At 47.8% G+C, this 27,847-nt stretch overlaps 1 protein-coding gene across 1 annotated transcript; it reads left to right on the top strand.

Annotated features, from left to right (window-relative positions):
* adamts9 (ADAM metallopeptidase with thrombospondin type 1 motif, 9) lies at positions 1 to 27,847 on the top strand. The gene is made up of 39 exons (XM_003973505.3): positions 1 to 350; positions 629 to 1,038; positions 2,312 to 2,474; positions 3,830 to 4,164; positions 4,602 to 4,685; positions 4,763 to 4,887; positions 5,099 to 5,139; positions 5,241 to 5,346; positions 5,974 to 6,120; positions 6,607 to 6,748; positions 7,098 to 7,202; positions 7,530 to 7,675; positions 7,949 to 8,130; positions 8,219 to 8,355; positions 9,035 to 9,152; positions 9,286 to 9,381; positions 10,101 to 10,267; positions 10,375 to 10,504; positions 10,919 to 11,045; positions 11,125 to 11,335; positions 11,440 to 11,604; positions 12,209 to 12,370; positions 12,951 to 13,070; positions 13,981 to 14,088; positions 14,160 to 14,327; positions 15,392 to 15,640; positions 16,255 to 16,416; positions 16,643 to 16,819; positions 21,187 to 21,357; positions 23,789 to 23,965; positions 25,129 to 25,299; positions 25,396 to 25,590; positions 25,733 to 25,859; positions 25,969 to 26,063; positions 26,306 to 26,400; positions 26,516 to 26,649; positions 26,973 to 27,064; positions 27,331 to 27,435; positions 27,559 to 27,847. Exons 1-39 carry the CDS (start codon positions 254 to 256, stop codon positions 27,652 to 27,654), a joined length of 5,838 nt encoding a protein of 1,945 aa, XP_003973554.2. The 5' UTR covers positions 1 to 253; the 3' UTR covers positions 27,655 to 27,847.

Genomic DNA, 27,847 nt, shown 5'->3' with positions numbered 1-27,847 from the left:
TAAGCCTGCGGAGCTCATAGCAGCTGAGTGAGCAGCCCACCCCTGTCTGCAGTATGCATGTTCGCCAGGGAATCCGCGGAGCACTCACGTCCCAGCAGTGCACTTCACCGACCGGAGACCATCTACCCAAGAGTCGAGGATAATAAAATTGGATGTGGCAGGCGGACTGGAGGCGGAAAGCCCCGAGTGACCGGAGGAATACAGTATTAGTACAGGAATCCAGGCTGTCGCTCTCCCCTGAACGTGGACAATCATGCATGTGCTCTTCTGGGGCTTGGGGTTCCTGCTATTCCCTGATTTCTTGAATGTAGTCGCATCTGCGGGGACGCTGCTTTTGAATTCCAGCACAGGTAAACCGGCGTTGTCTCCCTCCGCCTGGACTTCTTTTCTGACAAGGAGGGCAGAGAATGAATGAGTTTGGGCTTGAGCACATGAGTTGCAGCACTTTGTCACTGTGTGAAGTTGAGCGCGTAACAATTCAAACAATATACATATATATATATATAGATTTTTTATTTTTATTTTTTAAATTGAATGTATTGATGTGCAAACCGGACTCCATCTGTTGGCGCATCTGTGCCGCCGCTCGGTCGCGATTTGCATTTGAAATCTGTCTCTGTCTCCACAGTGAAAGAGGAAATCGACGCTTATGAGATCGTGACGCCGGTGCGAGTGAACGAAGCCGGTGACAAGTTTCCAACAAGCGTGCACTTCAAAAGGAAAAGGCGAAGTTTGGACGAGGGCGCCGGCAACAGCACGGACCACTGGGCCTCGCCGAACATTCACTACAGGATCTCTGCTTTCGGACACAGTTATCACCTCAACCTCACGCTGGACTCGGGATTTATCGCGCCTCTTTACACCGTGACTGTGCTCGGAGTACCACGAGGAGATAACATAACGGATTTTGCAACAGATGGGGAGGAGGTGGATGAAGAGGAGGAGGAGGAGGACACGGAGTTAAGGCACTGCTTCTATAAGGGACACGTAAATGCACAAGGAGAACACGCCGCGGTCATCAGTTTGTGCTCCGGACTGGTGAGTTTTTACGCACGGATGGGCGCATTGTGCGTGCGATCGTTACATTACTACTACGGAACCATTGCTGCTTATATTTAAGTGCAACCTCACGCACAGTGTTGAAACGCACATTTATTTATTGTTTTGGTTTGTATTTATTTCAAATCACTTAAAGACCATTGGGTAAAGTTTACGATCAAGACAACTTTGTATATTTTAAAAATTCATGCAGAATCCGCGCTGCTGCCGGAGTCCAAATAAGTCTGAAAATAGCTTCACTGCTGATTTTCAAAGTCTCGGGTCCTGCTCTTAAAGTCAAGTTTAATGAGCACACCACTCCGAGGATCTTCCGTGCTCGTCTCTGGTGACGTCTTTACGCACGCTAGTAGCCAGCAGCGGGAGTACTGACGTCATCGCAAATTAGTCCCACTCGCCGAGGCACGGGTGTTTGGAGAGGAGGAGAAGTTTAAACATAAACACCAGGGCTGCTTCACAGATAGAAGGAAAGACTCCCTGCAAATGATAAATCAATAAAAGAGAACATGTGTTCCACTCTGCTTAGAGTTCAGCTGACATTCAAGGTTAAATAACTTCCTTTTTAAAGAGAAGGGACATCTATCCAATGATTTTCATATCTTAGGCGTGGCTGCCTAAAAATGTCAGTTCTCTATCTCCTAAAATTTTGTTCCTCCAGTTTTTTTAGCCTGATGCAAAAACTTCACAGGTTAGGAGTTTAAGGCTTGTGAGTGTAATGTACTCTCACCTTGACTGGAACAACAAAGGCCTCCAATTGAGAAAGTCACACTAAATGTGCCATGAGGAACACACAGGGGCTTTTAGCATGATTGCCAGGAACATAAATCCTGCAGTTTTTCCTGATATACATCTCTGCTCTTTCTCCTTCTTTCAAGCCATTTTTACATGCATGCAAATTCCCCCACTTTGAAAGCCTATGGGCCTTTACTTTTCTTTAACGTGGCCTAAATGAGACATGGTGCACAACTGCGCACTCCTAATCCTTTTGTTTGAGGAAAGCATACGTTGCCTCAGAGTTCTGCTGTACTTCACTGATTTACAGAAACAGCTGTATCCCCTCAGGTGCTGTCGGTGCGCGTCGCCAGTTAGCGTGTTAGCATGTGTTTTTGAGGGGGGAAAGGGAATAGCCGCTGGCGATGGATGGATGGATGGGTGGATGGATGGATGGATGGATGGATGGATGGATGGATGGATGGATGGATGGATGGATGGATGGATGGATATAAACCCCTGTGCATTGTTTTCTCTACTGCAGCTCGGCACTTTCAGGTCTCCAGAGGGGGAATATTTTGTGGAGCCCCTGCACAACTATCAAGGAGAGCACTATGAAGAGGAACACACAAAACCTCACGTGGTATACAGGAAGAAGGCACCTAAGCAACAGACATCAGGGGAAGGCTCAGCTTGTGACACTTCAGGTAAGCAAAATGGCTCCATTGGCGTACGAACACACGTTTTTCACAGTTGGGGCATCAAAGAAGCATAAATACAGACTGGAGCTTTAGGTGACACCTGGGAAAAAAAGTGTCTGTGCATACAGCCCGTTGTGTAACCTTTAAATGGACCCCCCCCCCTCCCCCACACACACACACATAAGCAGATGTAAACACTGCGTTACTTGGCCCTGAATCAGCTGCACAGGAACTTCTTATGTAATAGTAATAGAGGCTGCTGCTCTGCAACTGTATAGAGCTCATCTCATCCAGTCAGCGAACAGTTGTAGCGTGTTGCAAACCGTGATATAGAAATTAACTGGTAGTTTGGAAGATTTAAATAACCTCATTTTTGCAGTAATAAGTTGTAAAATGGATGCTAGCATGTGTGCTGTCACACTGAGAGGCCCACGGCCGCAGCAGAGGAGGCTTTCCAACTATCCTACAGGAAAAGTCATTTGGAAGTTCACCCCTGTATCATCTCATCTCAGTTTACTGGCTGAACTTCCTGTTGACTCTTGCGCTTCCTCTGCTCCTCTGATAAGAAGACCGGGTAGACCCTCTGCCCAGAGCGCGCCGCGTAAATCCCATGGTATCGAAGTCATGCTGAGCTGCAACTGTCAAATAATCAACTATTGGGGAATTAAACTCTTCCTTTTTGTCACTTGACTTTGATCCGTAGATCTGAGGCGCGTTGTAGGCAACTGTGCGTGCACGTGTGCGTCACGGTCACGGAGGAACACGGAGTTGATTCAGAGCCATTTTTAGAAATATTGGTCACTGTAAACATCAGTGTTTTTTTCCTGATCTGCAGCATAAATCAACCCCTGAGAGCAGATCCACCAGCAGGCTCGCTGTCTTTTTTTAGGTTCTGGCGCGTTGCTGGTGGTCCACAACTAGGTGAAATCTGGCAATCAACAGCTTTGTTGCCCCATCCTGATTAAAATCGGACTTTATTCCCCCCTTAGAGCCGGTTGAAGGGTTTTTTCTGTGATTGGTGCAGTGTGTGCTCCATTTTTTAATGGCTGGGTGCCAGGTTTACCTAGCCTGAACTCTTTGCCCTCCTCTCTCCCCTGTGCTAAAAGAGGAGGGAGAGAGAAATTAAAGGCATTCCAGGCAGTGTTCATTTGTCAACCCACTCGCTGAGCAACAATAAACAAAAGCGAGCATAAGAGGCAGAAACATATCTTAAAAAAGCCACTTATTGACTCATTTCTCTGTCGGAACACAAACCGCAGCTCCAGTTTAATTGTAAACACATCGAAACTGCTGATTACTTTCAGGCTGGATGTGTTTTGATATTTAGATGAGCTCATTCTTTCCCATTTCTCTCCTTCTAGGACACCAGCGCAGACACAAGAGACACAAGCCGAGGAGAAGGCTGATGCCCGCGGCGTCCCTCCTGCCCCATGCGCCCCCTCTGGTCGGTGCGCGTATATTCAGCGACCTGGAGTCGCTTGGCGCCGGCGTGGTCAGCGAGTCCCTGCGGAGAACAGCGAGCAGCCCCGGCGGCAGACCGTCGAATGATAGCAGCAGCGACTCCGGACCTCACAGGAGATCAAAGCGCTTCCTCTCCTACCCGCGCTTCGTTGAAGTCATGCTGGTGGCCGACAGCAAGATGGTGGAGCACCACGGCAGCAACCTCCAGCACTACATCCTCACGTTAATGTCCATAGTAAGTCTGTAAGCTGCGCCACACACGTGCCTGTTTGTGCGCTTCCTGGTCGGCGGGTGCACGGCCTCGAGGGGCCGTGAGGGGGAAGAGGGCAGCCGGGGGCAGAGGTAAACACTGCATTCAAACGGCCCGGGGAAGAGAGGGCGGTCGGAGGTAGAGCCTGCCTGACAGCTCTGATGAATGTTAAAAATAAGCTCAGGTATGTCACATACTCTCAAAACGCAGCTCCCGCAGGCGCCTGGGGCCGACGCCTCCCTCAGGGGGGTTAAGGTGACCTATATTTGGATCCTGACAAACCATCAAAGCACTGCTTTCGCCATTTCTCAATCAACCAAATTCTGAAAGTGACTCGTAAATATTCGGGCTTCAAACAGCTGTAGCGCTGAGCCTTTAATCCTGCCTTCCAAACACTGAGTCCATGTTTCTGTTTTATTCAGGTGTCCTCCATTTACAAAGACCCCAGCATCGGCAACCTGATTAATATCGTGGTTGTGAAATTAGTCATAATAAACAACGAGCTGGTAAGGCGCCCACATTAGTTCCAATCACCGTTCTCTGGTTCGCGGCCTTTGATTATTTGTCTTTGTGCCTTTTCCAGGAGGGTCCAGTCATTTCTTTTAACGCACAGGCCACTTTAAAGAACTTCTGCATTTGGCAGCAGAGTCAGAACATCCTGGACGACAACCACCACTCCCACCACGACACGGCCATCCTGATTACCAGGTGCAGTTCTTCTCCGTGTGTACTCAGAAAAGAGGTTTGGACCGAATATCCTGTGAGCCAAACAATGTTATAATGAGTGCATAGTTTAAGACCGCTTAAACATCAAGGTTGTGGAGCAGGAGTGCTCCAGATGCTTGATTGAACGGAGCTGCTAAAAATTAAGCTGAATAAAATGGAACTTTTTGACCCATTTTCTGTGTCCTGGCCACAGACAGGACATCTGCAGGGCGAGGGACAAGTGCGACACCTTAGGTGAGTGCTTTTATTTTTGAAACAAATCCAGTATGTGAGCCCCTGTTCACATGTCAGAAATGGAGGGATTTTCTTGTCTTTTCTTTTTTTGGGGGGCGAAGGTCTTGCAGAGTTGGGTACCGTGTGCGACCCGTACAGGAGCTGCAGCATCATCGAAGACAACGGGCTGAGCACGGCGTTCACCATCGCCCATGAACTCGGCCACGTGTAAGCATAGCGTGCCGCCGCTGATTGTTTACCTCGGCTTCTGTCAGCACTCGTAGCAAGTGAAAAAAACGGCTGCAGCCAGACGCTGGTGGAGCCTCCAGCCCTCTCAGTGGAACCAACTTGCTCCAAGTCAGCAGATGCAGAACAAACCCTTTGATCATTACTGTGTCCTAGCAGCAACAGAGATGAGCTTTTCACTATTTCTTGTTGTTAAAAAAACCCTCACAACTCCTCCACAGCCCTGAAACTTTCTCCCTCTCACTTCCTCCAACTGTCCGTCCACTCACTGAAGGCTGGGATTTCTTTGAAATTCAATGTTTATCCATTTAAAACATGCCTGATAACCGCTACCAGTGTTCGCCCTGCACGATACCGACACGCGCCAACTTTCCCTGCTGTTTATTTTCATGTTCATATGAATTTAATAGAGCTGGCTTCAACGCAGACACCATGATGAATGCCTCCCCGAGTTGTTGAGTTTCAAGCAGAGACCCTGGAGTTTAGACAAACCGATAGGAATATACCACACCATCGCATAAAGATCGCAATTTAGAACGGCTAAACGTCACAGAGTCCGCCGAATCCGCATGGATGTCTTTTGAGTCCTAGTTCCTTGTTTTTATGCAGCTTCAACATGCCCCACGACGACAGCAACAAGTGTAAAGAAGATGGCGTTAAGCTCCAGCAGCACGTGATGGCGCCCACGCTGAACTACAACACAAACCCCTGGATGTGGTCAAAGTGTAGCAGGAAGTACATCACAGAATTCCTCGAGTATGTCTGAAGTCTTTTCCTTCTTCATTTGACACAATTTGTAAGTCGACCGGGCTGGAATTAAATACTTAGAACCGAACCCGCTCGGGCCGTTTAAAGACGGTGATTTACGCTTTCTGCTTGAGATCCGTCCTGTTCTGGCAGCAGCATCCAGGTTTCTATCATAAAGGCAGATAATCTAGCTCCATTTGTCAGGACTGCTGTAGCCAGTAGAGGAGCAGGGGGCGTGGCCACTGCAGGAGAGCGTAAATGAGGCGTTATATGACTACTACGTACACACTGTAGTAAATCTGCCCGAGCTTCTCTACAGACCCTATGTAGTTGATTGAATCTAAACAGAATCCTGTCAGGGTGCCCAGCAGCGTGTATACAGTAGGGGATCTTTACACTGTAGTCTTCGGCTGTACTGAGTGTGCTCTCTGTCTGTTTGTGTCTCCTGTTTTCTCCCCCTTTTTTTTAAGTCATTTTATTTTTATTTCTTAATAGCACAGGGTACGGCGAGTGCTTGCTCGACGAGCCCATTTCTAGGCCCTACACTCTCCCGCAGCAGCTGCCCGGACAGATATACAACGTCAATAAACAGTGTGAATTGATATTCGGGCCGGAAACGCAGGTGTGCCCTTATATGGTGAGTCTGAGCTGTCACGTGGCCATCGTGGCTCTCTGAGGGGAACGGCTGATGCATTAATCAACTCTCTGAGTGGAACTGAATTTAAAAGTGGAGTACGAAGACAGTCGTCAAAGAAGTGTCTTCAAAATGTGCAGCGTGGAATTATTGTTTTGGCTGTTAAGATTTTCCATCCACAGAAACAGCTGGCGTGCTTGCTGCACGGAGTCATTTTCTGGCAGGCTCTTTTATAAAAGCGCCGTAAATCAGCAAGCGGATTTATCAACAGATTTTTGCGAAACGCCATATTTGTTTGCGTTTGCCTGCCGCAGAAGCGCGTCTCAGCTCTGTGCATGTGTGCCTCGTGCAGATGCAGTGTCGGAGGCTGTGGTGCACCAGTCCAGAGGGCGCCCAGCGGGGCTGCAGGACCCAGCACATGCCGTGGGCTGACGGTACCGACTGCTCCCCGGGAAAGGTATCAGAGACCTGTGACCTTGTTTTAAATGATGAATTGATTTTTTTTTTTTTTTTAAAAACAGACATTAGTTAAAAAGATTTTAACGCTCAAGTTTTTCATATTTTGCTGTGAAATCCCCACCTCAGGTTTGTTTATTGACATTTCGTCATTTCGACATCGCAGTTGCAGCCAGATCCATCTTCATTCTGTTTTTCTCTTCTTCCCTCTGTTATTTATCACAAAAGAGCATCGAAGCCGGAGCAGAATGAGAGCAGATTCATGTGTTGCCAGTTCCTGTCACTTTCCACTCTCACCCTTCCTCTCCTCTTCCTCCCTTTGCTGCAGCACTGCAAACACGGCCTGTGCATCACCAAAGAGAGCGACGCCACCCCCGTGGACGGGGCGTGGGGAGTCTGGAGTCCCTTTGGCACCTGTTCGCGGACGTGCGGTGGCGGCATCAAGATCGCCATGCGGGAATGCAACCGGCCTGTGTGAGCAGACCCTCTCTTTGTAGTCATGCAGGCTTAAGTTGGCATCCTAGCTGCCATAGCCAGTGCTCGGCAGATCAGCCCTGCACGCCCAGACACCCGAGCAGATCTTGACTTTAACGTTTTCTCCTTACCAGCAACGAAATAAGTTTTGGATATTTGGTTGAAGTTTTTATTTGTTTTTCCCCCATGAGCTGATTGTTTCTGCAGGCACAGCAAACTATTCTTTCAGACGGTCTCAGTGACCCTTTGTGTACTGAACTCTTTGCTCTTCAGGCCCAGGAACGGAGGAAAGTACTGCGTGGGACGCCGGATGAAGTTTCGCTCCTGCAACTCTGAGCCTTGCTCCAAGCAGAAGAAGGACTTCAGAGAGGAACAGTGCGCAGCCTTCGACGGCAGGCACTTCAACATCAACGGTCTACCTCCTAATGTTCGCTGGGTGCCCAAGTACAGCGGAAGTGAGGCTCTCTTTTCAAGCCAATGATGTGGATCCTAATAAGCTGTGTTATAATGTTAACGGTTGATCCTCTCTACGTCTCCTTTCAGTCCTGATGAAGGACAGATGTAAGCTGTTCTGCAGGGTGGCCGGCAGCACGGCCTACTATCAACTCAGGGACAGAGTCATCGATGGGACGCCGTGTGGGCCTGATACCAATGACATATGTGTCCAGGGCCTGTGCAGGGTGAGTTTATTTCCGGTTCTGTTGAGCTGATGTTCCAAAAAGTGTTTTATTTCTGTCAAAAATGTGAGAATGTAGTTGGAAAGTTTGATTACTAAACTGATTGATTACTGGAAGCTGTGAGCTGCTCTGTGATCGCTTCACAAAGTGTTTTCGTGAGATTGTTGTTCACTAGTAACCTTCCTGCTGGTGTCAAGTGGGTCCGGATCCATGCTGAGTCAATCTGATCAGCCTTAATAGAAAAATGAAAACAACTTCTTTCCAGTGTGTGTGTGTGTGTGTGTGTGTGTGTGTGTGTGTGTGAGAGAGAGAGAGAGAGAGAGAGAGAGAGAGAGACATTGTTCATAAATTCCAATCTAACTTTTTTCCAAGTAGCCAAACTTAATTATTACATTTTTAAGAATTTTTAAAAGTATTTGTCTCCTTTTCAAGTTTTGCCTCCATGAATTAAAAGTGTCAGTTTTATTTTAAAATCTTGAAAGAAAATCTTCAACATTTTGAGAAAACTCTTGATTCTGTTTGGTTGTCTCTCGATTTTACGGGTTTCTGCCGTATCGTCCACGTTAAAATGAGTGCGTCCCAACATACTTCCTGTGCCAGTGGTGGGGGTAACTGCAGCACCTGCCCTGAGCATCAGCTGTATATTTCATTCCTCCCTCCTCTCCGTCTCTCCCCTGGGCAGCAAGCGGGCTGTGACCACGTGCTGAACTCGAAAGCCCGGAGGGACAAGTGCGGCGTGTGTGGAGGTGACAACTCCTCCTGCAAAACAGTGGCAGGCACCTTCAACATCGTTCACTACGGTGAGTTCTGCTCTATTTTTTATCGGAATTATTCCGCTTTTAGCAATGCGGGGACTGAGGAGCCCGACCTGAGACAGACTGTACAGAACCTACTACACAAGCCTCCTAAAATCCTCCCTGATGCCTCTTACAGGCTATAATGAAGTTGTGCGGATACCCAGCGGTGCTACAAATATAGATGTGCGTCAACACAGCTACTCAGGGAGATCGGACGATGACAACTACCTCGGTAAGACCTTCATCATTAGTGAACAAGGAGTGGTAGTTTCAGTCCTGCTTGTGCTGTTTTCAGTGTTCTCCAACCATCTGTCTGCATGGATAACTAACCTAAGGCGCTGGCGTGTGAGAGTGAATACTAACATGTCAGTGAGCTAAAACTGAGCCCATGGGTACAATTCCAGCAAGGTCAGTGGGGGGGGGTTACTGGTCTTTGTGTCTCACGTGTGCTCTTATAATTACAAGCAGGTATGTGTGTGTGTGTGTGTGTGTGAGTGTGTGTGCGTACGTGCGTGTGGTATTCCACCATGAACATCTTGCTCTTTCAGCTGTCACTCTTGATTGCACCCGTGTCTGTTTTTTTGTGTATTTGTGTATTGTCAGAGTCATTAGGGGCCCCTGGTGGCAGAGCCGTTTTTGGGGAATGAGGGCCGCTCTCCACGCTCATATTAGTGCAATGTGTGAAGTGGCAGGGAAAGTAAAGGCAGGAAATGTGCTTCATAATCGCATTAGGGTGAATGAGTGCAGCAGACTGGTTATTGAACGGAGCGGGACGCCCCAGGATGGGACTTCTCCAGGAACAGAGGATTACAGGCATTTACTGGTGCCTACTGCATGTGCCTTACTGTAAATCAAAACAACCAAGCTTCCCGTCACAGCAACTCTTAACAATAGCTGAGACCGTTTTCTATCTTCGCTTAAAGCGTGTGGCTGTTCTCTGTCTCCCTGCAGCCATATCAAACAGCCGTGGAGAGTTCCTGTTTAACGGAGAGTTTGTGGTGAGCATGTTTAAAAGGGAAATAAATGTAGGAAACGCCGTGATAGAGTACAGCGGCTCTGACCATGTCATTGAGAGGATCAACTGTACCGACCGCATCGAGGAGGAGATCATCATCCAGGTAAGTGGTGCCTCAAATGTATCTTTTTAGGCTTTTTTACTATCTAATTTCATGCAGAGATTGTAATACCCTGCAGATATGAACGGTCTTTCCCATGTGTTTCTCAGGTGCTGTCTGTGGGGAAACTTTACAACCCAGATGTGAGATACTCTTTTAACATCCCCATCGAAGACAAACCTCAGCAGTTCTTCTGGGACGCCTATGGACCCTGGCAGGAGTGCAGCAGCCTGTGCCAAGGTGAGGGGGAGGCATCGGGGCCTGGCACCGTGAGGCGACGGGTGTGGTCTGTGATGAATTGTGTGGTGGGAGCGAAGATGAAGGGGGGTAGCGAGGGGGGATGCATGAGAACACCAGAGTCAGAGGTGTAGGAGAAGAGAGAGGTTTGTCTGGATAAACTTAGCAGGTTCCTGTCAGACCTGAAGCGGTGAAACATCTGCGGTGTAGAACGCTGTCTTGCATTAGCTTATTTGCCGTGATTTATTTTTGGAAATACGTTCCAGCATGTGGGCTCGCAAGCCGGATGGCACATAAACTCGAAGACCTGTTGACATGTTCTGAGTGCAACCAATGAGTCTCTATGTTGCAGGAGAGTAGAAGGTCCCTAAAGGGTAACTTTTCAGCGCTAACAGGTAAATTGTTATGTGTTGTTAGGAGTCCGCAAGCGGAAGATTGTGTGTAGCAGAGAGTCTGACCGAGTGGTGGTGTCAGACCAGAGGTGCCACGGAATACCCCGACCTTCTGTCATCGCGGATCGCTGCAACACTGAATGCGAACTCAGGTTTGTGTCTCCACTTTACAACGTCTCCACTTTTTTTCCCTCTTGTGTCTGATGGTTCCGCTCCCACGTCTCGGTCCAGGTGGCACGTGGCCCGCAAGAGCGAGTGTACGGCCCAGTGTGGCCTGGGATATCGCACCCTGGAAATCTACTGCGCCAAAATCAGCCACGCAGACGGTGAGACGGAGAAGGTCGACGATCGCTTCTGCAGTGGTCAACACAAGCCTGATAACAAGGAAGGTTGCCATGGAGATTGTAACCCGGGGGGCTGGGAGTACTCGCCGTGGTCTGAGGTAGGGGGGCGGCAGATTTTTACTCTCTGTGTGGCCGCAATCCAGATTGTGTCAAAGATCGCTCCTTGTTCACACTCCCGGATGCTCATACCTTTGTGCTGCAGTGCTCCAAGAGCTGTGGGGGGGGCACTCGCCGAAGAGGGGCGGCGTGTCGGAAAGCAGCCGAGGCTGATGGTGACGAGAGCAAGTGCAGCCAAAGGGACAAGCTGACCAGCCAACCCTGCAATGAATTTCTCTGTCCGCAGTGGAAGACCGGAGACTGGTCTGAGGTCAGTTCAGCCGTGGAGGGAAACCAGTCCCACATTTACCGCCCACATTTGTCTTTTCACATACAGGAAGTTGGTAAATGCACGAGTTTCTTGTTTTAAATCCTAAAATCAAAGAAGGTGAGTGATCCCCTGTTGAATGAGGAGTGTCTGGACACGATCTCGTAAGCACATTTATCCAGCCGTGATTTGGGTCAAATGGAAAATCTCAGCGTTGATTGTGTGTTTCTGTTGGAGTCAACCGAGCACTGAGAGAGAGGCTTTGGAAATCACAGATTGTTGGGTCAGATCCTACTCAACTGCTTTACGGTTTACACATTTTAGAGCAAAGTGCTCACTTTGGGCTGCATTCCAGGAATATTTGAGATCTCCCATGCGGTGCTGCTAAATACAAACACCTACGCTAAACTGCATACTGTACATGTGCTCTGTGCATGCACATAAACACTCTTTTCCTCCCTTCCTGGTGCTTTTTTAAAACAATAACTCTCCCAAAAAAAGCCGAGCGATCTACCTCTATTATGAACTGGAATTCCAGCAGGCTTAATTTCTAAGAACACTCAAAGCTGGAGAAAGACTGTAATTCTTTCCATTTATATGATTTCAGTGCCTGGTGACCTGCGGAAAAGGCTACAAGCACCGTCAGACGTGGTGTCAGTTCGGTGAGGATCGCCTGGACGACCGCCTGTGCGGCTCACCCAAACCCGAGTCGGTGCAGACATGTCAGCAGCAGGAGTGTGCGTCCTGGCAGGTCGGACCCTGGGGACAGGTGAGCAGTTTGCCTCCGTAAACGCGTCACATATGTTGATTTGTGGAGGCCGCCGGCGCTGCAGCTCCCACGAAAACGCGTTCTGGAGCGGCGTGCACAGCCTGTGTGTCCGTGTGAGGGCTCAAAAATGCGAGATATTTCGGTGGCCCCTCGTCAGAGGATGTGCAGAGGTTAAGGTATATTTGAAGTGGTTAAATGAAGCGGCGTCCGATGGTAGTTGAAGTTGCCGCCACACAAATTTGACCTTGTTTCACTGGAGGCAGTGAGGCAGAAGGGAGCGTGGGCCAGTACCCTCTGACTCGACTACAGCCGGGACACAAAAAAAACCCTAAAAATGCAGTGACATATATGAGAAAAGCCTCCTCGCATATTTGAATTCTGTGAACTTCTGTTCCTGAAAGTGAGATCTGAGGATGTTTGTGTTGGAAGCGCTCAGTGAAGCCTCGTGTTTGCTTTGCAGTTCGATTTGTTTGTGTGCAGAGCTTTTTGAGTCGGATGTATGTGTCCATGATTTGCTTTCCGCGCCCTCGTTGGCTCACGTTTTGTTATGCTGCCCCTGTTTTTTCCTCCTTGAACCCAGTGCACTACATCGTGTGGACCGGGCTACCAGATGCGAGCGGTGAAGTGCGTGGTCGGCCCGTATGGCTCTGTCGTGGATGACACCGAATGTAACGCCGCAACCCGGCCAACTGAAACCCAGGTACAAACACGTTACAACGCTGGTCTGGTCAAAACTGCGTTAAAACACATGCAGGAAAATCAGGAGGAAAATTATCATAGAGACTTTATTTTTAGCAGATGAAAGTTTTTGCCCACGGGGCATCAACTCATTTCAGAAGGCTGAGCATGCAGGCTCAGGATGAGGCCCCCCTTTAGTCGCAGTGGCTCTTAATTCGGCCGCCTGGGCCAGCAGAGCCGGTGACCCCAAAGCAGTCACCCCCACCTCGCTGTGATTCTAACCAACCAGCCATGAAGTGGTCTACCAGTCCCGCAGCTCCCCTTCAACTGTCCACCAAGCAGGGCCTGGACAGGGAAGAACAGGATGGTCGTCACATTATATACCAGAAACATGAAGAACTGCAGTAGAAATGTTGAGCGAGGAGCTGTTGTGCCCCTGGAAGTCCAAATTTGGAATGTGGAACCTGCTCATTGCTGGACGCCGGGGGGTCAGAGGGCACCAAAGGGGTTTTTTTGGGTGGGGGGGGGGAGAGGGCGGAAGGTAAGGGACAAGGGGGAGGATTAGGGGTGGAGTTTACAACCACGCCAGCGTGGGTATTGGAGCCCTGAATACCGCTCCACTATGACCTGTTATGACAGGGATCAGGGCTTTATGCTGAGTGGCTTACTGCCACAATCCATAGTTTGAACTGACGGGGGGGACCCTGTTAATGTTGTTTTGGTAAGGTAGGGGGAAAGGCTTGATGGGAAACACAACCACTCATCAAACGCAGGGCTGAAGGAATCTAGTTGAACTCTGTTTTTGACTGTCCAACGTGAGAGCAACTATGTCTGATATTCATGGTATTCGGGGGTCAGGGACAGATGTTGTTACAGTATTTTCATTTTGTTAATCGCTGCATGAATGGTTGTGTGTGTCGTCCTCGCCGCAGGACTGTGAACTGGCCCAGTGTCCCAGCAGCCATCCTGTTCCCCCTGGGACCAAAGTTCTCCCCTACCAGGGCCACAAGACTCAGTGGCGTTTTGGTTCTTGGACTCAGGTTGGACCTTAATTCCATATGTTTGCTTTTAACATTTTTCCTGTTTAACACCCGTCTGCTCTGTTCAACAGTGCAGTGCCAGCTGCGGCAAAGGCACGAGGATGCGCTACGTGAGTTGCCGTGACAACCAAGGGGGCGTCGCAGATGAGTCGGCCTGCGCCCACTTGCCGAAGCCCCCCGCCAGAGAAGTGTGTTCAGTGGTGGCGTGTGGACAGTGGAAGGTGTTGGAATGGACAGCGGTAAGGGAGCGTCCCGACGTCCTGGCACATGGAATTTATCCAGAATTATAAAGAAAGCAGCTTCAGACGTAGAAAAAATGGAGCTTGATTCATTTGAACTGTATTCCAGATGTTTTCCTTCTTACAAGGTTTGTTTGTTTCACTGCATGTGCCGATACTGACTGTCGGTGTGTGCGCCCTCGATGCCGATGTTTGTGTGTGCAAAGACGGGGAGACTGGGGGGGCAGCTGGGAGGAAAAGGTTCCCTACAGGAAAGAGAGAGAGAAAGAGAGATTCTGGAGCCGTGAGGTGCAAGCAGCTACGGCCTTGATTACAGAAGTCTCTCATCGGTGGGCTGCTATTCAAAACAACTTAATGTGCACGTTTTTGGACCGCAGCAGAAAACCCAGAATCGACCTCCTGACCTTTTGCATCACACCGCGGTGCTGCACATTAATCACTGGATCTCCAGCATCATTATAATGCCGTTACGTCAGACAAGGAGTTTCGCTGCATCTGTCTGTTCCCACATGCTGAGAGTATCTTCCCCAGATGTGCTCTCAGATATCGGTGGTGGTGGGAGTAGGTGGTGAGCTCTACATATCCCCGTTCATCACTCCTCTTCATCGTCCTGGTGCATTTGTGTAGCAGGCGCCTGGCTTCACAGCAGGAGGTCGAAAAATTGCAATTTAAACATATCCAGATCAGCACAATTAGCCATCTTCCTTATCGAACAACATAGGCTTGGCTAGAAAATGGGCTTCCTTAATTTGCAGCTTGTTGGTGTGTGTGTGTGTGCGTGTGCATGCACGCGTGGTGTTTTTGTTTGTGTAATGTGTATTTTAAAGCCCAGCTGAGAAGCGTAGACTTTCCACTCTGGTGGCCTCCAGATTACATCTGTATGTAGTTGACACAGTTCTGCCGCTCAGCTCCGGTTTTGGCTTCAGGGGGCTTTTAGGGTGGGTTTCCTGTAAAATAAATGAATAAAAAGAAATGCAAAAGGTAAAATAGCCTCAAAAACATCAGCCTGACAGAATGAATCCTACTGTGTTTGCATTAATAGCAAATAACGCTCTCTCTCTCAGTGCTCGGTGACGTGCGGCCAGGGGAAGACGACGCGGCAGGTTCTGTGCGTCAACTTCAGCGACCAAGAGGTGAATGCCAGCGAGTGCGACCCGGACGATCGTCCTGCCACGGAGCAGGACTGCGCTATGTCCCAGTGCCCGTCCCGCTCCTCCGAGCCCCGTCCTTTCCCGTCCTCCCCAAACACCAGTGCCAGGAACAACCTTCCTCACAACCAATCCCACCAGTGGCGGACTGGACCCTGGGGCGCGGTGAGGCATCCTGCACCATCCCGCAGCCATTTTAGCTGCGGTCATTGTGTTATCGCATTGTGTTATGTTGCCGGAGGGTTTGGCCTTATTTTGTTAGTCCTCCCAGGATCCTGGACGTCATCAGTTAAACATGGGTGTCTTTGAAGAACAGATGTGCAGAGTGCCGATGTTTAAGTCTATGGTGCTCAAGTTGAAACCTGCCAGCACATCTTTAATAACAGTGACAGGATATTAATAATGTGTGCCCTCCAACACACCCCCCACACATTAATTATTCCTGGAAAGTGACTGAAGCTATTTCTGTGACTTCCTGTAGACGTGTCTATAGATCCAGCAGCTTGGTGAGATTGTTTAAGTTTTAGTGTGTGTGTTCTTGTATTTGCGGCTAGTCCGCCAACTTCAAAGGACTGTTTGAGGGTCATTAGATGGTTTGAGGTTAAGAGGCTAGAATTGGGTTTAGGTTAGTGGGTAAGTTGGGATAGTTAGGGTTAGGGTATTCAGCTGGTCGAAGAAGGTCCCCACAAAGATAGAAATACAAGGACATGTGTGTGCGTTACGACACGCGGGTTTTACTAACGTTTGACAGTGTGGACGTTCGTTCTCTTTATCAACAGTGCTCCAGCACATGTGCAGGAGGTTTCCAGCGGCGGGTCGTCGTGTGCCAGGATGAGAACGGTTATCCTGCCAACAGCTGTGAGGATCGCAGTCGGCCCAACGAGCAACGGTCCTGTGAGTCGGGCCCGTGTCCGCAGTGGATCTACGGCAACTGGGGAGAGGTAAGAAGAACAACGGCATCAAGGTGGCGTTCGGTGATACCTCGAAATTCTGAATCCCTGAATTGTAGTAGTTGGGGGTCGTGTTTTAGAAAGCATCATCCTCGATAAGCTTCTTTCCTGTGTGTGTGTTTGATAAATTTAGATGAATATCCCATAAACCACCCAAAAAAACCGTTCAAACCATGTGGAGATGCGAACCATTCTCGTCTCTCCCTGCTGTCCCCAGTGCACCAAGCCATGTGGAGGTGGTATCAAGACAAGGCTGGTAGTGTGTCAGCGTCCAAACGGCGAGCGTTTCAATGATCTGAGCTGCGAGATCCACGACAAGCCGCCAGATCGTGAGCAGTGCAATACCCAGCCGTGCCCCTCTAACCCCCACTGGAGCGCGGACACCTGGAGCTCGGTACGCTCGTAAAAGATCCTCTTTCTTGCCTCTCAGAATCGCGTCTTTTTGAACGCTCGTGGTCTTTCGAGTCTTTGAGGATAACCGCGGTGCTCGTGCACCAGAGAAGGTCTGTTCTCTCCCTTTATTTTCTTCCTTTAAGCCTCCTCCACTTCCTGCTCCTCAACTTTTCCTCAAGATGTTCGGAGAGTTTCCGTTACAGTTAGGCGCCAGAGACGTGCTCACATGCAAAACGCCAAAAAAACCAACTACAATATCACAGAACTCTTCAGTGACAGCTGCAACCATTAGAACATTTGAGTCCTTCTCACCCTAAAAAAAAGATTGTTGAGCCTTGTATTAGTATTTCAAAAAATTCAGGATCACTTTGTATCGCAATCAAAGTTAGTTTTATAAAATATTGTTGTTAAAGGTAATTTATTAAGATGGTCTTTTCTTTTTTTAGCATTTGTGTATAGCATTAACTTTTTTTTTTTTTTAAAAAAGCTGATTTATTTTGTGTCTTAGCTCTTTGTATTTGCACATTTAGCCAATTTGTGTTCATATGCAAATACTGATGAATGTTTTTGTATATCAGGAATATACATTATGATGCCTTGTTCTTTTATTATCCAAAGCATGGCCCAGGATATTGGTGCTACGTTAGCGAGTTGATGTTATGTTATGAACATTGAAAGCACCACAGGGCTGTGTATGATACACACATCTATGAAACGGCTGTCGTGCCTAGAATCCAAACTGTCTCAAGGCACATTTGTTTTAGAGAAATTACTAATCTTATCTAGACACTTTATTTTACAGTTCCCTTAGTTCCCCTCTGCTAGGAAATGAACGGCTGTGCCTCCAAAAAGGACGCTGAAGCTTAAAAAAAAAAAAAAAAGGCTGACTGAAAACTTCCTGAAACGTCCAGTATTCGGTTGTGACCACCAGCAAACAGCTGCCGCCGTAGCGCTGTAAAATAAAGTGTCTGACCGGGTTTGTGGTAATTAGAACTAATAGCCATTGTGTTTCAGATTTGGCAGAGAGTTTTGACCCAATTTCCTTTAGCGTGACCAAAACAGTAGGTTTGAATCTCTCTGCCCCAAAGGTGCTTCGATATGACTGTATTTATATTGTCAGTTCATGTTCTCTTATGTTCAGTTTAAGTACTTGGAGTTGCTAAATATGCTATGCTCAACAATACCTCACTTGGAACAAAACACAACTCAACGAGCCATTTCAAGTATTCATCACCTACAGTAGCGCTTTGGCCAATCAAGGGAGAAATAAGATATGAGTATATATATATAAAAAGATTAACCAGACACTGTTTGGTTTATTGTGGCTCACTGCAGTTTGGTGCTGTCTTTTCTGTTTCTGTTTTTTTTTTTTCCCCCAAGAGGAGATCAAACTGAACGTACCGCGCATCACAGATTTAAGGAAATATTCTTGATTTCTCTTTGAATGTCCATCAAACTTGTCCCCGTCTTTAAAACAAAAAAAACAAACAAAAAAAAAAAGGGCCGATAAAAGGCGACAGGGGACGCTACCTGTGTTTTGTATCCCAAGCTCTTCGCTCTGAGCCAGCCTGATGTGTCTACCTCAGTCTCTGTTTTGATTGCCCCCTGCCGTATCTTTCTCTCCCTTGCACTGGAGGGGTTTCTGGCTGACTAAGATTAAGCCCGAGTTGTTGGAGCCACACGTTTCTGCTGGCGACCCTAAACGCAGACCACTTCCTGCCTTGTATACTCACCAGGGCTGCAAAAAACTGCATCAGCAATGCAAATATCACCCAAAAGACATCTGATACTGCATCAACTGCGCGATTTCTCGTGGTGCAGATTACCCTGGTGCAGATTACCATCCTGCTGTGGACGGTCAAAACTGATCCTGAATCTGTGCTTAGGGGCTGCAGCCCACCCAGTCGACTCCTCCTGGTCATAAATGTCTGTACTGACATCACACCTTATTTTAAGGGCCTGTTAACGCAGCAGCGGGTAGATTCTTTTCAGCACGCATCATTTACTAATAAGGACTATCACTTGCAACTCTCCTGCATGTGAGAAGGCAGCATCAAATCACCTTTTGCCCTCTTTAGTTTCATTTTTTCCTTTAATCTCTTGCATACCAACAGGCTCTTGAAATAAGTATACTGTATGTCTCCCGTTCACCAATGGCAGTATTCGATAGTCTGTATCTCAAGACGATATCTGTACATTTATGTAATTACTTGTATTTATTGTCACTTCATTATAATGTTATGTCAATATTTAATTTTTTTTTAATGGACTTGTTGGATTTCTGTTCAGTTATGATTAAAGTGACGTAGAGGTACTATCAAAGGCCTTCTTCTTCATTTTTTTTTGTTGGATATATATATAAAAAAGTCTTCCCAGTAAACTGAGTGAAGTACACGCTGCTAAGAGTTGGAAATCCAGATGATAGATCAGTGCTGGAGCCAGACTGTTTCCACCTTACCCTAATCTCTGCATGTTCACCTGCATGTTTGCCTACTCATCCTGAACGTTGGGCAGAAACTGACAGTTTACGTTGATATTTGTCCAAACCTTTGGGCCTGTCACGCTGCACACTCAACGGTAATTAACGCATTAAAACATTCATTACTTCCAGCACTGACGTCCTAACGCTCGGCCCTACTTTTAAAAATGCTAAACTAATGATTACCAGCTCCGGCTTTATGGTAATTCCAGTGTGCGTTTGGGGGAATGAGGACGTTTCCTGTCTTATTTAGTCTTTTACCTCCAAACATTGCATAAATGGAAGCAGTCATCCATTTCTGGAACACAAATTTCTAGGCATTCTGAAAAAAAAAGCGGGATATTAGCCTACAAATGCAGGCGGCTGTCAGGGGAGGATGGTGCCGTGGGGATTAAATAAATGTCAGATTTTTGTCATTCTGGAGTGAACTGTCCCTTTAATGCAAGTAGATGACAGTGTACCAACAGATGAGGGGGGACTTTGAAGAAGACAATGTACGTCTGCATTAGTGGGTCAAAGGTCATGTTTGATCTGGTGAGGGGCTCCTTCCCGCGAGCACAGACAGACTGGTGGGAAATTGCGGGATTCCTGGGGTGGGAGGAGGGACGTGGAATAAGCTTCTGAAGCGCGTTGTTGCTGTGCGGATTCTTCATATCGTAAACTGTCTCAGAGTTCTTGAACAGAACCGCGTTCGTTTGGCAGTCACGTGTTGAAAGTCGTTAGCGTGCACGTTCTCACCCGCGCGCCGCCCATGTGGACTGCTCCAACCACCTCCCGACGCCAGTAAAACCGTTTATGTAGCGTATTTATGACTTTAAGTGGGAAATTAGATTGAGGGGAGATGTTTGTGTTAGCAATCAGCGCCGGATAATCGCTGCGCCAGAGAACTGGCGGGCAAAGATGCTCGACTGTGCACGTGGGGGTCCGTGTGTTTACTCCCGTTCTCAGGGTATTCTGAGGGAATCTCATCATGGTGCAACAGCAGGAAAGAACCAGTAAAAACGAGAACACGTATGCTAAACTTGTCGAGGAGCGCTTGGAGGATTACCTTTAGTTTCACACCCAACTTTGGATTTTAATGTCGGTAGTTTATCATTTCAATCCCATTTTATGGCCCCAACACATCATAAACTAAGCACATTATTCACACAATAATGAGACACTGTTGGACTAATGTCTTTATTTATTGGCAAACAAAAACAGGGATTTTTGTTGTTATTCATAAAATATTTAGTCAGCATAATCATTTTACATTATTGTATGATTATCTCATAATACTTTACTGTGCATGCAAAGGATTTCCATCTCTAGAACAGCTCTTTTTACTACCCCCCCCCTCCATGAATGGGGTAAAAGGTCACACAGCAAATAGCCTGTCCAGTACGGTCCCTCGCTGGCCAGTACAACAGAACACGCTGGGCTGTGTACTCGTTCAACTCGCTGCCTGTCGCTTCCCATCATGCCCACAGTCGACGCCCCCTTTGATTAACCGAGCACAGTCCGATCTTTTTGCCTCTGTGTGTGTGTGTGGGTGTGTGTGTGTGTTTGCGTGTGTGTTCCTGTCACAATGGGTTAGACTCACACTTACACCATGAACCCGGAGGTGATACAAACTACTGCCGGGGTGATCGCCATTGCTGCTCCGGCTCCCAGTGTGGAGCGCAGTCGCACCACCTGATCAGTAAACATGTTTGGAATTAAAGCTGCTCTGACATCTGCTTTCTGTCATGACGATTCAATTATTTTTTCCACAAACTTCTGTGCATTCCCACTGCCAACAAATTCCATCTGTCATGAATACTTTTGATCAAATCCAGGGGGGAAGGAGGGGGGGGGGAAAAGGCATCGGCGTAAAGTTTAACCATTTCTTTCCTTTCCACCTTTTGCAGTGCTCTGCGTCCTGCGGAAGGGGGTTCAGGTCCCGCACGGTCAGCTGCGTAGCCGCCTCTGGCCTGGTCATCTCGGAGGAAAACTGCCAGGGTCTGTCCCCGAAACCCAGCAGGCAGAGACGCTGTCGCGGTGGACGCTGCCCCAAATGGAAGACAGGCAATTGGGGAGAGGTAGGAAAGAGCCTGAAACGCCACGTATCACCTCCTCTTATCAACACAGCATTCACAGTAATTACACTCCTCATCATTCTCATTGGCATGGAAACCCCCAGAAACCCAGCTGGAGGCTGCTGATAGCTGCTTTAGGCTTCATAAGCCTGATCCTGACTGGATCAGACAGTCGTCGCTGGGCCTCCAAAAGCATCTCAAAGGTGCAGCTCCTCTCTGTCTGCTCCATGTGTGTAACATCTGCACACGGTGGGTTTCCAGGTGGAAGAGCAGACCTGGAATGGCCGCAGACTGGGGGGATTTGAGGTTTCAGTGGTGTAACAGCAGCCCGTCTCTTTGATTTCAGCATGGCTGATTCTGAGTCCAGACGGTGTAAATCTAAACCTCTCCTCCATATTTTCGCTTTTCGCTCCCTCTTTTATCTTCTTCTGACTGTTGCTCGCTCACTTCTTCCTTTCATGCCGTCCCTTTCTTCTCTGCGTTCCCGTCTGTATCAATAGGAACCACATGTCCTGTCTTTTAAGGCCGCGCTCGCTAACACGTCAGATCCCCAACATGCACCCGGGCTTTAAGGACGTCTCTCTGCTCGTCTCTCTCCACATTTAGGTTATTCTTTCCCCGTGTTCTCTTTCTCCTAAATCAAACTGCTAAGAGATGATAAATCACATGTGTCCTCCATATGTCATTAAGGGCGTGTCCAGCTCCAACATCTGCTGACCAGAACACAAACTGATGCTCCACCTCTCACGTCTCTCACAGCATTCGACCCTTTTCTTGACCCTCATAGAAAAGCCTCATATTGGAGCTTTATTTTCTCTTTACTTGCCTTTTCTTCCACGTGATGCCACGTTTTCCTGCTGGAACGCCGTTAAAATCTGCGTCACACCTGCGTAGAGTTGGAAATGTGTCTGCAACAGCGTCGGCGTTGAGCCGCTGCAGCAGCGGCGTCCATGCAGGTGTCTGACCTCGCCTCAGCTCGATGGCTGTTCGTCTGTTCCTGCAAACACAGGAGCAGTAACGATGGTGCTCCCGTACACAACCGTTAACATTCCTCTGTCAAGATAATTTGACAATACTCCCAATATTTTCTTAAACAAACCCAGAATTAAAGCAAAACAAGAACATTGCTGCTCCGAGGTACCAAAAATCGTTCACCTCGTGGCCGTGACATCACCAACGTGACTTTTTATACATTTCTGTATCCATTTTTTCATAAGAATTTGATTGATCATGCAAATAAATATTGATAACATACTTGAAGGAATTGTCACTACTGGACAGTGCTGAACATTACATACAAGCTCTGTTTTTGTTGAATGGGGACAATAATTTCATAAAACACGTGATTTCACATGGTTAAAAAAGCCAGATTTAGCCCAAAGGCTAGTTTTCATCTGCAGTCCCCTGGCCATGATGTTAAAAGCAATAAAATACATCTACCAGGGGAAACCATGGTTAAACACCTGACGAGGCACCAATACATAGGGCCAATAAAAGGCGACATAGACATGCTGGTTAAACACAGCAGGAAGATGCTAACAGGATGTTAGCAGGGACATTTAAAGTTCCTGGACACATTCATGTTGTTTCACAGCAGATCGTAAGGCCCATTCAGTGTAACAGGATTTTCTCTGGTATATAACCAGGGCTGCTCTCCGATCTGTTTTCGGTGCCGACGCAGATGGTTAAACCTGCCTTTAGCCAAACCTTGAATGTCCTTTCTTGCCTCAAACTTGATGGAGCTCCTCCTTGTCCCAAAGGATTATTACAGTTACACATTATTACCAAACATTTTTGACAAACAGCAAAAGGGCGATTATGGATTATTGCTGAAACATATGAAAAGAGATGAAACATATAAAAAGCCTGCATTAGAATATCGATAAGATAACAAACAAAGGATTTGAATGTCCTCTAGTGGTAGGCTGCAGTAAATGGTTCATCCAGCTTGTACAGTGGCTCCAGCAAGAGTACGGTTTTCTGATCAATCAAGATAAACGCGATGTGAATTCTACAACTGTCGGATCGGGTGCGATAACAGCTGAGCCGGCAGACAAGGAGTAGTTATTGGACACCACAGTGACATCAGGAGAGAGCAGCACCAATGTCCTGGTTCACTTTTGTACCATGTTAGGCAGTGAAAACATGTTGTTTAACCCCAGTAACCCCAAATACTGGACGATTAAAATGTCCAATAAATGCTATTTCTGAAAATACAGATAAAATATTGTACTTTAAATATCTTATCTGTTTTTCTCTTGACATATATAGGGTATATTGCTTAGAAGACTTTAGGCTGAGCATCATTTTGCCAAATAAATGCTGCCGTCAGTCATCTACAGCATTTAATGGCTCATTTGATCCAGTATTACAGTGAAATGTACTGGTTTCGTGTTAAACCTTCAATAAAAGCTCCCACCTGTTGTTGTTTCAGTGCTCAGCATCATGTGGTGACGGCGTCCAGCAGCGGGAGGTCTTCTGCCAGGTTGGAGACCAGAGGATCCCAGAGGAGAGCGGCTGCTCCCGGCGTTCCCGACCACCGTCGAGTCAGAGCTGCAGGGTCGCCGGCTGCCCCTCCAGGTACCGCTGGAGGGAAGCAGACTGGCAGAGGGTGAGCAGAGCAAGTCCAGATAAAGAATCCGCTGCTGCTTCTGCTGCTGCTCCCATTCCTCTTTCTGCTCCTGCTCTTCCTCTTCTTCCTGCTCCTTCTCCTCCTCCTCCTGCTCCTGCTCCTGCTGCAGCGGGACTCAGCGATCATCAGACGATCAGCATGTTTGGCCAAGCCTCTCTGCAAATCTGGCACCTCCGCCGACCCATCGGCTTTTGTTCCGCTGGCCTCAGATGTTTTATCATGAGATCATTTCAGATCCACTCTGCAGTCAGGATTAACAGATGGTTACATTTAAGAATTAAAATCTGTCAGTTAAAGAATCCATCAGCAGTCCAACACAAAACTTGGAGAGTCCACAATAAACACAGCAATATTGTCTCAATCAAATATCGTCTGAGTTTCCATCAGATTTAGCTACATAAGCAGCTGCACTGTTTATTTAGCTTCTCTGCCTTGGCTTGTTGTGGTGATGAATAGAGTTATGTTGTAGCTTCGGCATGTGATTCTAGAAAATTCCTCTTCTTTAAACACATGAACAACCGCTGCAGATGCTTCCCCCACAATTGTCAGTGATTCCATTTTGTTTTTAATGTCATTTAGATGCTTAAACTCGAAAATTCTTTGGTATTGCTCCGTAAATCAGTCCATCGGAAGGTTCTAAACGTTCTGGCTGCATTCCTGCTGTGTAGCGCTTAGCATTCCTCCATAAGCTCCGGTCTGCAGGTCCGTGTTCACGGCGGAGGTTATTAGAAATGACAGCTGCTTGCGGGAGGTTCTACCTCTGCCGAATTTGGGTCCCGTTGAATCTGGGTCACTGAGCAGCGTGAAAAATCACTTCTCGGGGAGCTCAGACTAATTAGGCTGCAGACGCGTTGTTTGGAGACCCATAACTGGAGGTATTTACAGCGGCTCACCTGGCAGGATTTGGGTTTTATACCTGATTGCAGACTAAACACACTGTCGTGCTTCTGTAGGCTCCATCGGACAAATACTGTATGTCCGACGTCTCTCACCGTGATTAAAACACACCAGGTTCCGCACCTTAACATCACCATGAGGAGAGTCTGTGCCAGAGGCAGGAGGACACTCTGGCCAGGTTGGGCCTTGGTCCTGGAGCACATGGGAGGTCACTGTTATCAACAGCTGCTTCCTGTCTTCTACAGTGCAGTAAGACATGCGGAGGGGGTCACAGGCGGCGGGCTCTGAAGTGCGAGGACCACAACCGTCAGGAGATCCACGAGATGTACTGCGCAAACCTGATCCGCCCTCCTGACGTGGAGCGCTGCAACGACCACGCCTGCGAGGTGGTCTGGATCACGGGAGAGTGGACCGAGGTGAGAGCCTCCATCAACGAGCTTCTTCCAAAAGGACAGAAGCTGCTCCCGCTTCCCGTCTGGTCGCTTCACACGGTGGTTTTTCCTCCCCTCCAGTGTTCAGCCAGCTGTGGTCAGGGCTACCGCCAGCGTCTGATCTCCTGCAGCGAGGTCCCCGTGGAGGGTGAAAACTACCAGTACGGCCATCAGTCCTTGTCGAACTGCCCCGGGACTCCTCCTGAGAGCTACATGCCTTGTCATTTGGACCCGTGCCCGTCACCACAGGCGTGGCGGGTTGGAATCTGGGGACCAGTGAGTGAGCCGCTCGTCAGCATTCAGCGATTTTTACTTAGAATGGGCTGAAATGGTCTAATTCCGGTTTTAGATATTGTACCAAATGAGGTCCATGTTTGGTTTGGGATGTTTTTAAACGTGTGCTGTGTTGGTTCTGCAGTGTTCGGCCAGCTGTGGTGAAGGCGTGATGGAGAGGCTGGTGCAGTGTCTGGCCCACGGTCAGGAGAGCCATGGATGTTCTCTAGACGACAAACCAGAGGCGAGAAAAGTCTGCAGAAATCCCAGCTGTGAGTTCCGGCACTGCTTTGCTCCTGACGTGTGCTTCCCTACATGTTTGTGTTTTGTTGCAACAGCCGCCCGAAATCACTTTCTCCTTTCTCGTCCCTTTATTTTTAGGTCATTTGCCTCATAGCTGTCAGGAAGTACGGCGCACGAACGCCCTCTCCACAGATGGAGAACATCTTCTAAAAGTTCAAGGAAGAGCACTTAAGGTGCGCTTTTACACTGGGATTACTTCTGAAACGCACTAAAGTTTATCCAGCAATATCCAGGTTTTATTTGTGAAGCACCAGAAATGATCTTAAAGGCATTTTCTTTCCCTCAATGGACGACCATTTTGAACATCTACTCTCCTTTTCTGCTTTTCCTATCTTGCACCTGCCATCCCATAATCTCTGTCCTTCACCTCTGGTTACCATCCCTCCCCTTCTCCTCCTCCTCATTTTTCCCTCAGGTCTTCTGCGCAGGAATGCAGACAGAGACTCCGCAGGAGTACATCACCTTGACGACGGGAGAAGAGGAGAATTTTTCAGAGATCTTCGGCTTCAGGTAACACCGAGCCAGGATAAACGTGAGAACAGCCCGCTCCATCGCAGCCCTTTCACGAGCGTTGAGTTGAACAGAGTTGTGTGTGTGTGTGTGTGTGTGTGTGTGTGCTACACAGACTAAATGACCCCACCCAGTGTCCTGCCAATGGCTCCAGAAGGGAAGATTGTGACTGTCGAAGGGACTACGCTGCCGCCGGCATCACCAGCTTCTCTAAAGTGCGGCTGGACCTCAGCAAGATGATCATCATCAGTGAGTCACACACACACACACACCCACACACACACCATCGCCTACTAGTGTAAACTCTATATTAGACGAGAACTTCCTTTACCATTTAATTATGTCTGTACTGGGGGGGCTTAATGGCCTCAAGATGTCTTCAAGATTCATTTAGTCAGCGCACAGTTACGAGGCTGGAGGGGATTAAACCAAACCGTGCTAACGACATCAAGATACTGATTAAAGATAGATTTTGATGGAAAAACTAGTATCAGAGTTGTCCCTGAAGTTAAACCTTCATGTGAGGTCCAGCATGGGCGCGTCTCAAGGACCTTTGTTCTGCTTTCATTCAGCTACAGATTGGCGGTTTGCGTTCACCCGTGAGGGCTCGAATGTTCCATTTGCCACAGCGGGGGATTGTTACAGCGCCGCGGCCTGTCCACAGGTGAGAAAAACAACCCAGCAGACGGGCCTACTAATGCAAAGATGTGGATAACTTTTTACCGTTTCAACTTTTTATGGTTTCAACTTTTTACAAAAATGTGTCTCTCACCAATGAATTATTCAAACATTTAAAACCTTCCAGCTTGTCATTTTGTGATGACGTAAATGCTGATGTCAGTGCATGAAATCAGTCAGAATAATGAATTGTTTCACGTACTTCTCAATCCAGGCTACAATTCGGTGCTCATGTGCTTTCTGTTCTTTCAGGGGCGTTTCAGCATCAACCTGTCAGGAACAGGTTTTAAAGTGGCTGAAGACATTTCTTGGGTCTCCCAGGGCAACTATGCTGTGGCTGACGTACAGAAATCACAGGTGTGGACAATTCATTAATATTTCCCCTGCAACAATGGAGTAACATTCCTCTTAATTACTATTTTTTCCTCAATACAAAGAACCCAAATCATGTGTTTTATGACTCACCTCTGGTGTCCGCAGGGTGGCAGCAAAGTGTCGGGAACGTGTGGAGGCTACTGTGGTAAATGTGCACCGTCCTCCGACTCCACCCTGCCTGTCATAGTAGAACACATCTAAGACCACCAGGCAGTTGTAAAGGCAGTTTTCAAATGTGAAATTCAGGTTTAACAAATAACAAATGCTTGTTCTGTTGAGGTGTCCGTCTCCATTGGTGCTCAAGAGGTCCATCCGTCCCTCACCGAACCTTGTGCGTGTATAGTGTAAATGAATCTGCTGTATCTATTGTACAGGCTATATATATATATATATA

The sequence above is a fragment of the Takifugu rubripes genome, chromosome 19 (genome assembly GCF_901000725.2).
Source record: "Takifugu rubripes chromosome 19, fTakRub1.2, whole genome shotgun sequence".
NCBI classification, from domain to species: Eukaryota; Metazoa; Chordata; class Actinopteri; order Tetraodontiformes; family Tetraodontidae; genus Takifugu; species Takifugu rubripes.
This window is presented reverse-complemented; position numbering and strand designations above follow the sequence as displayed.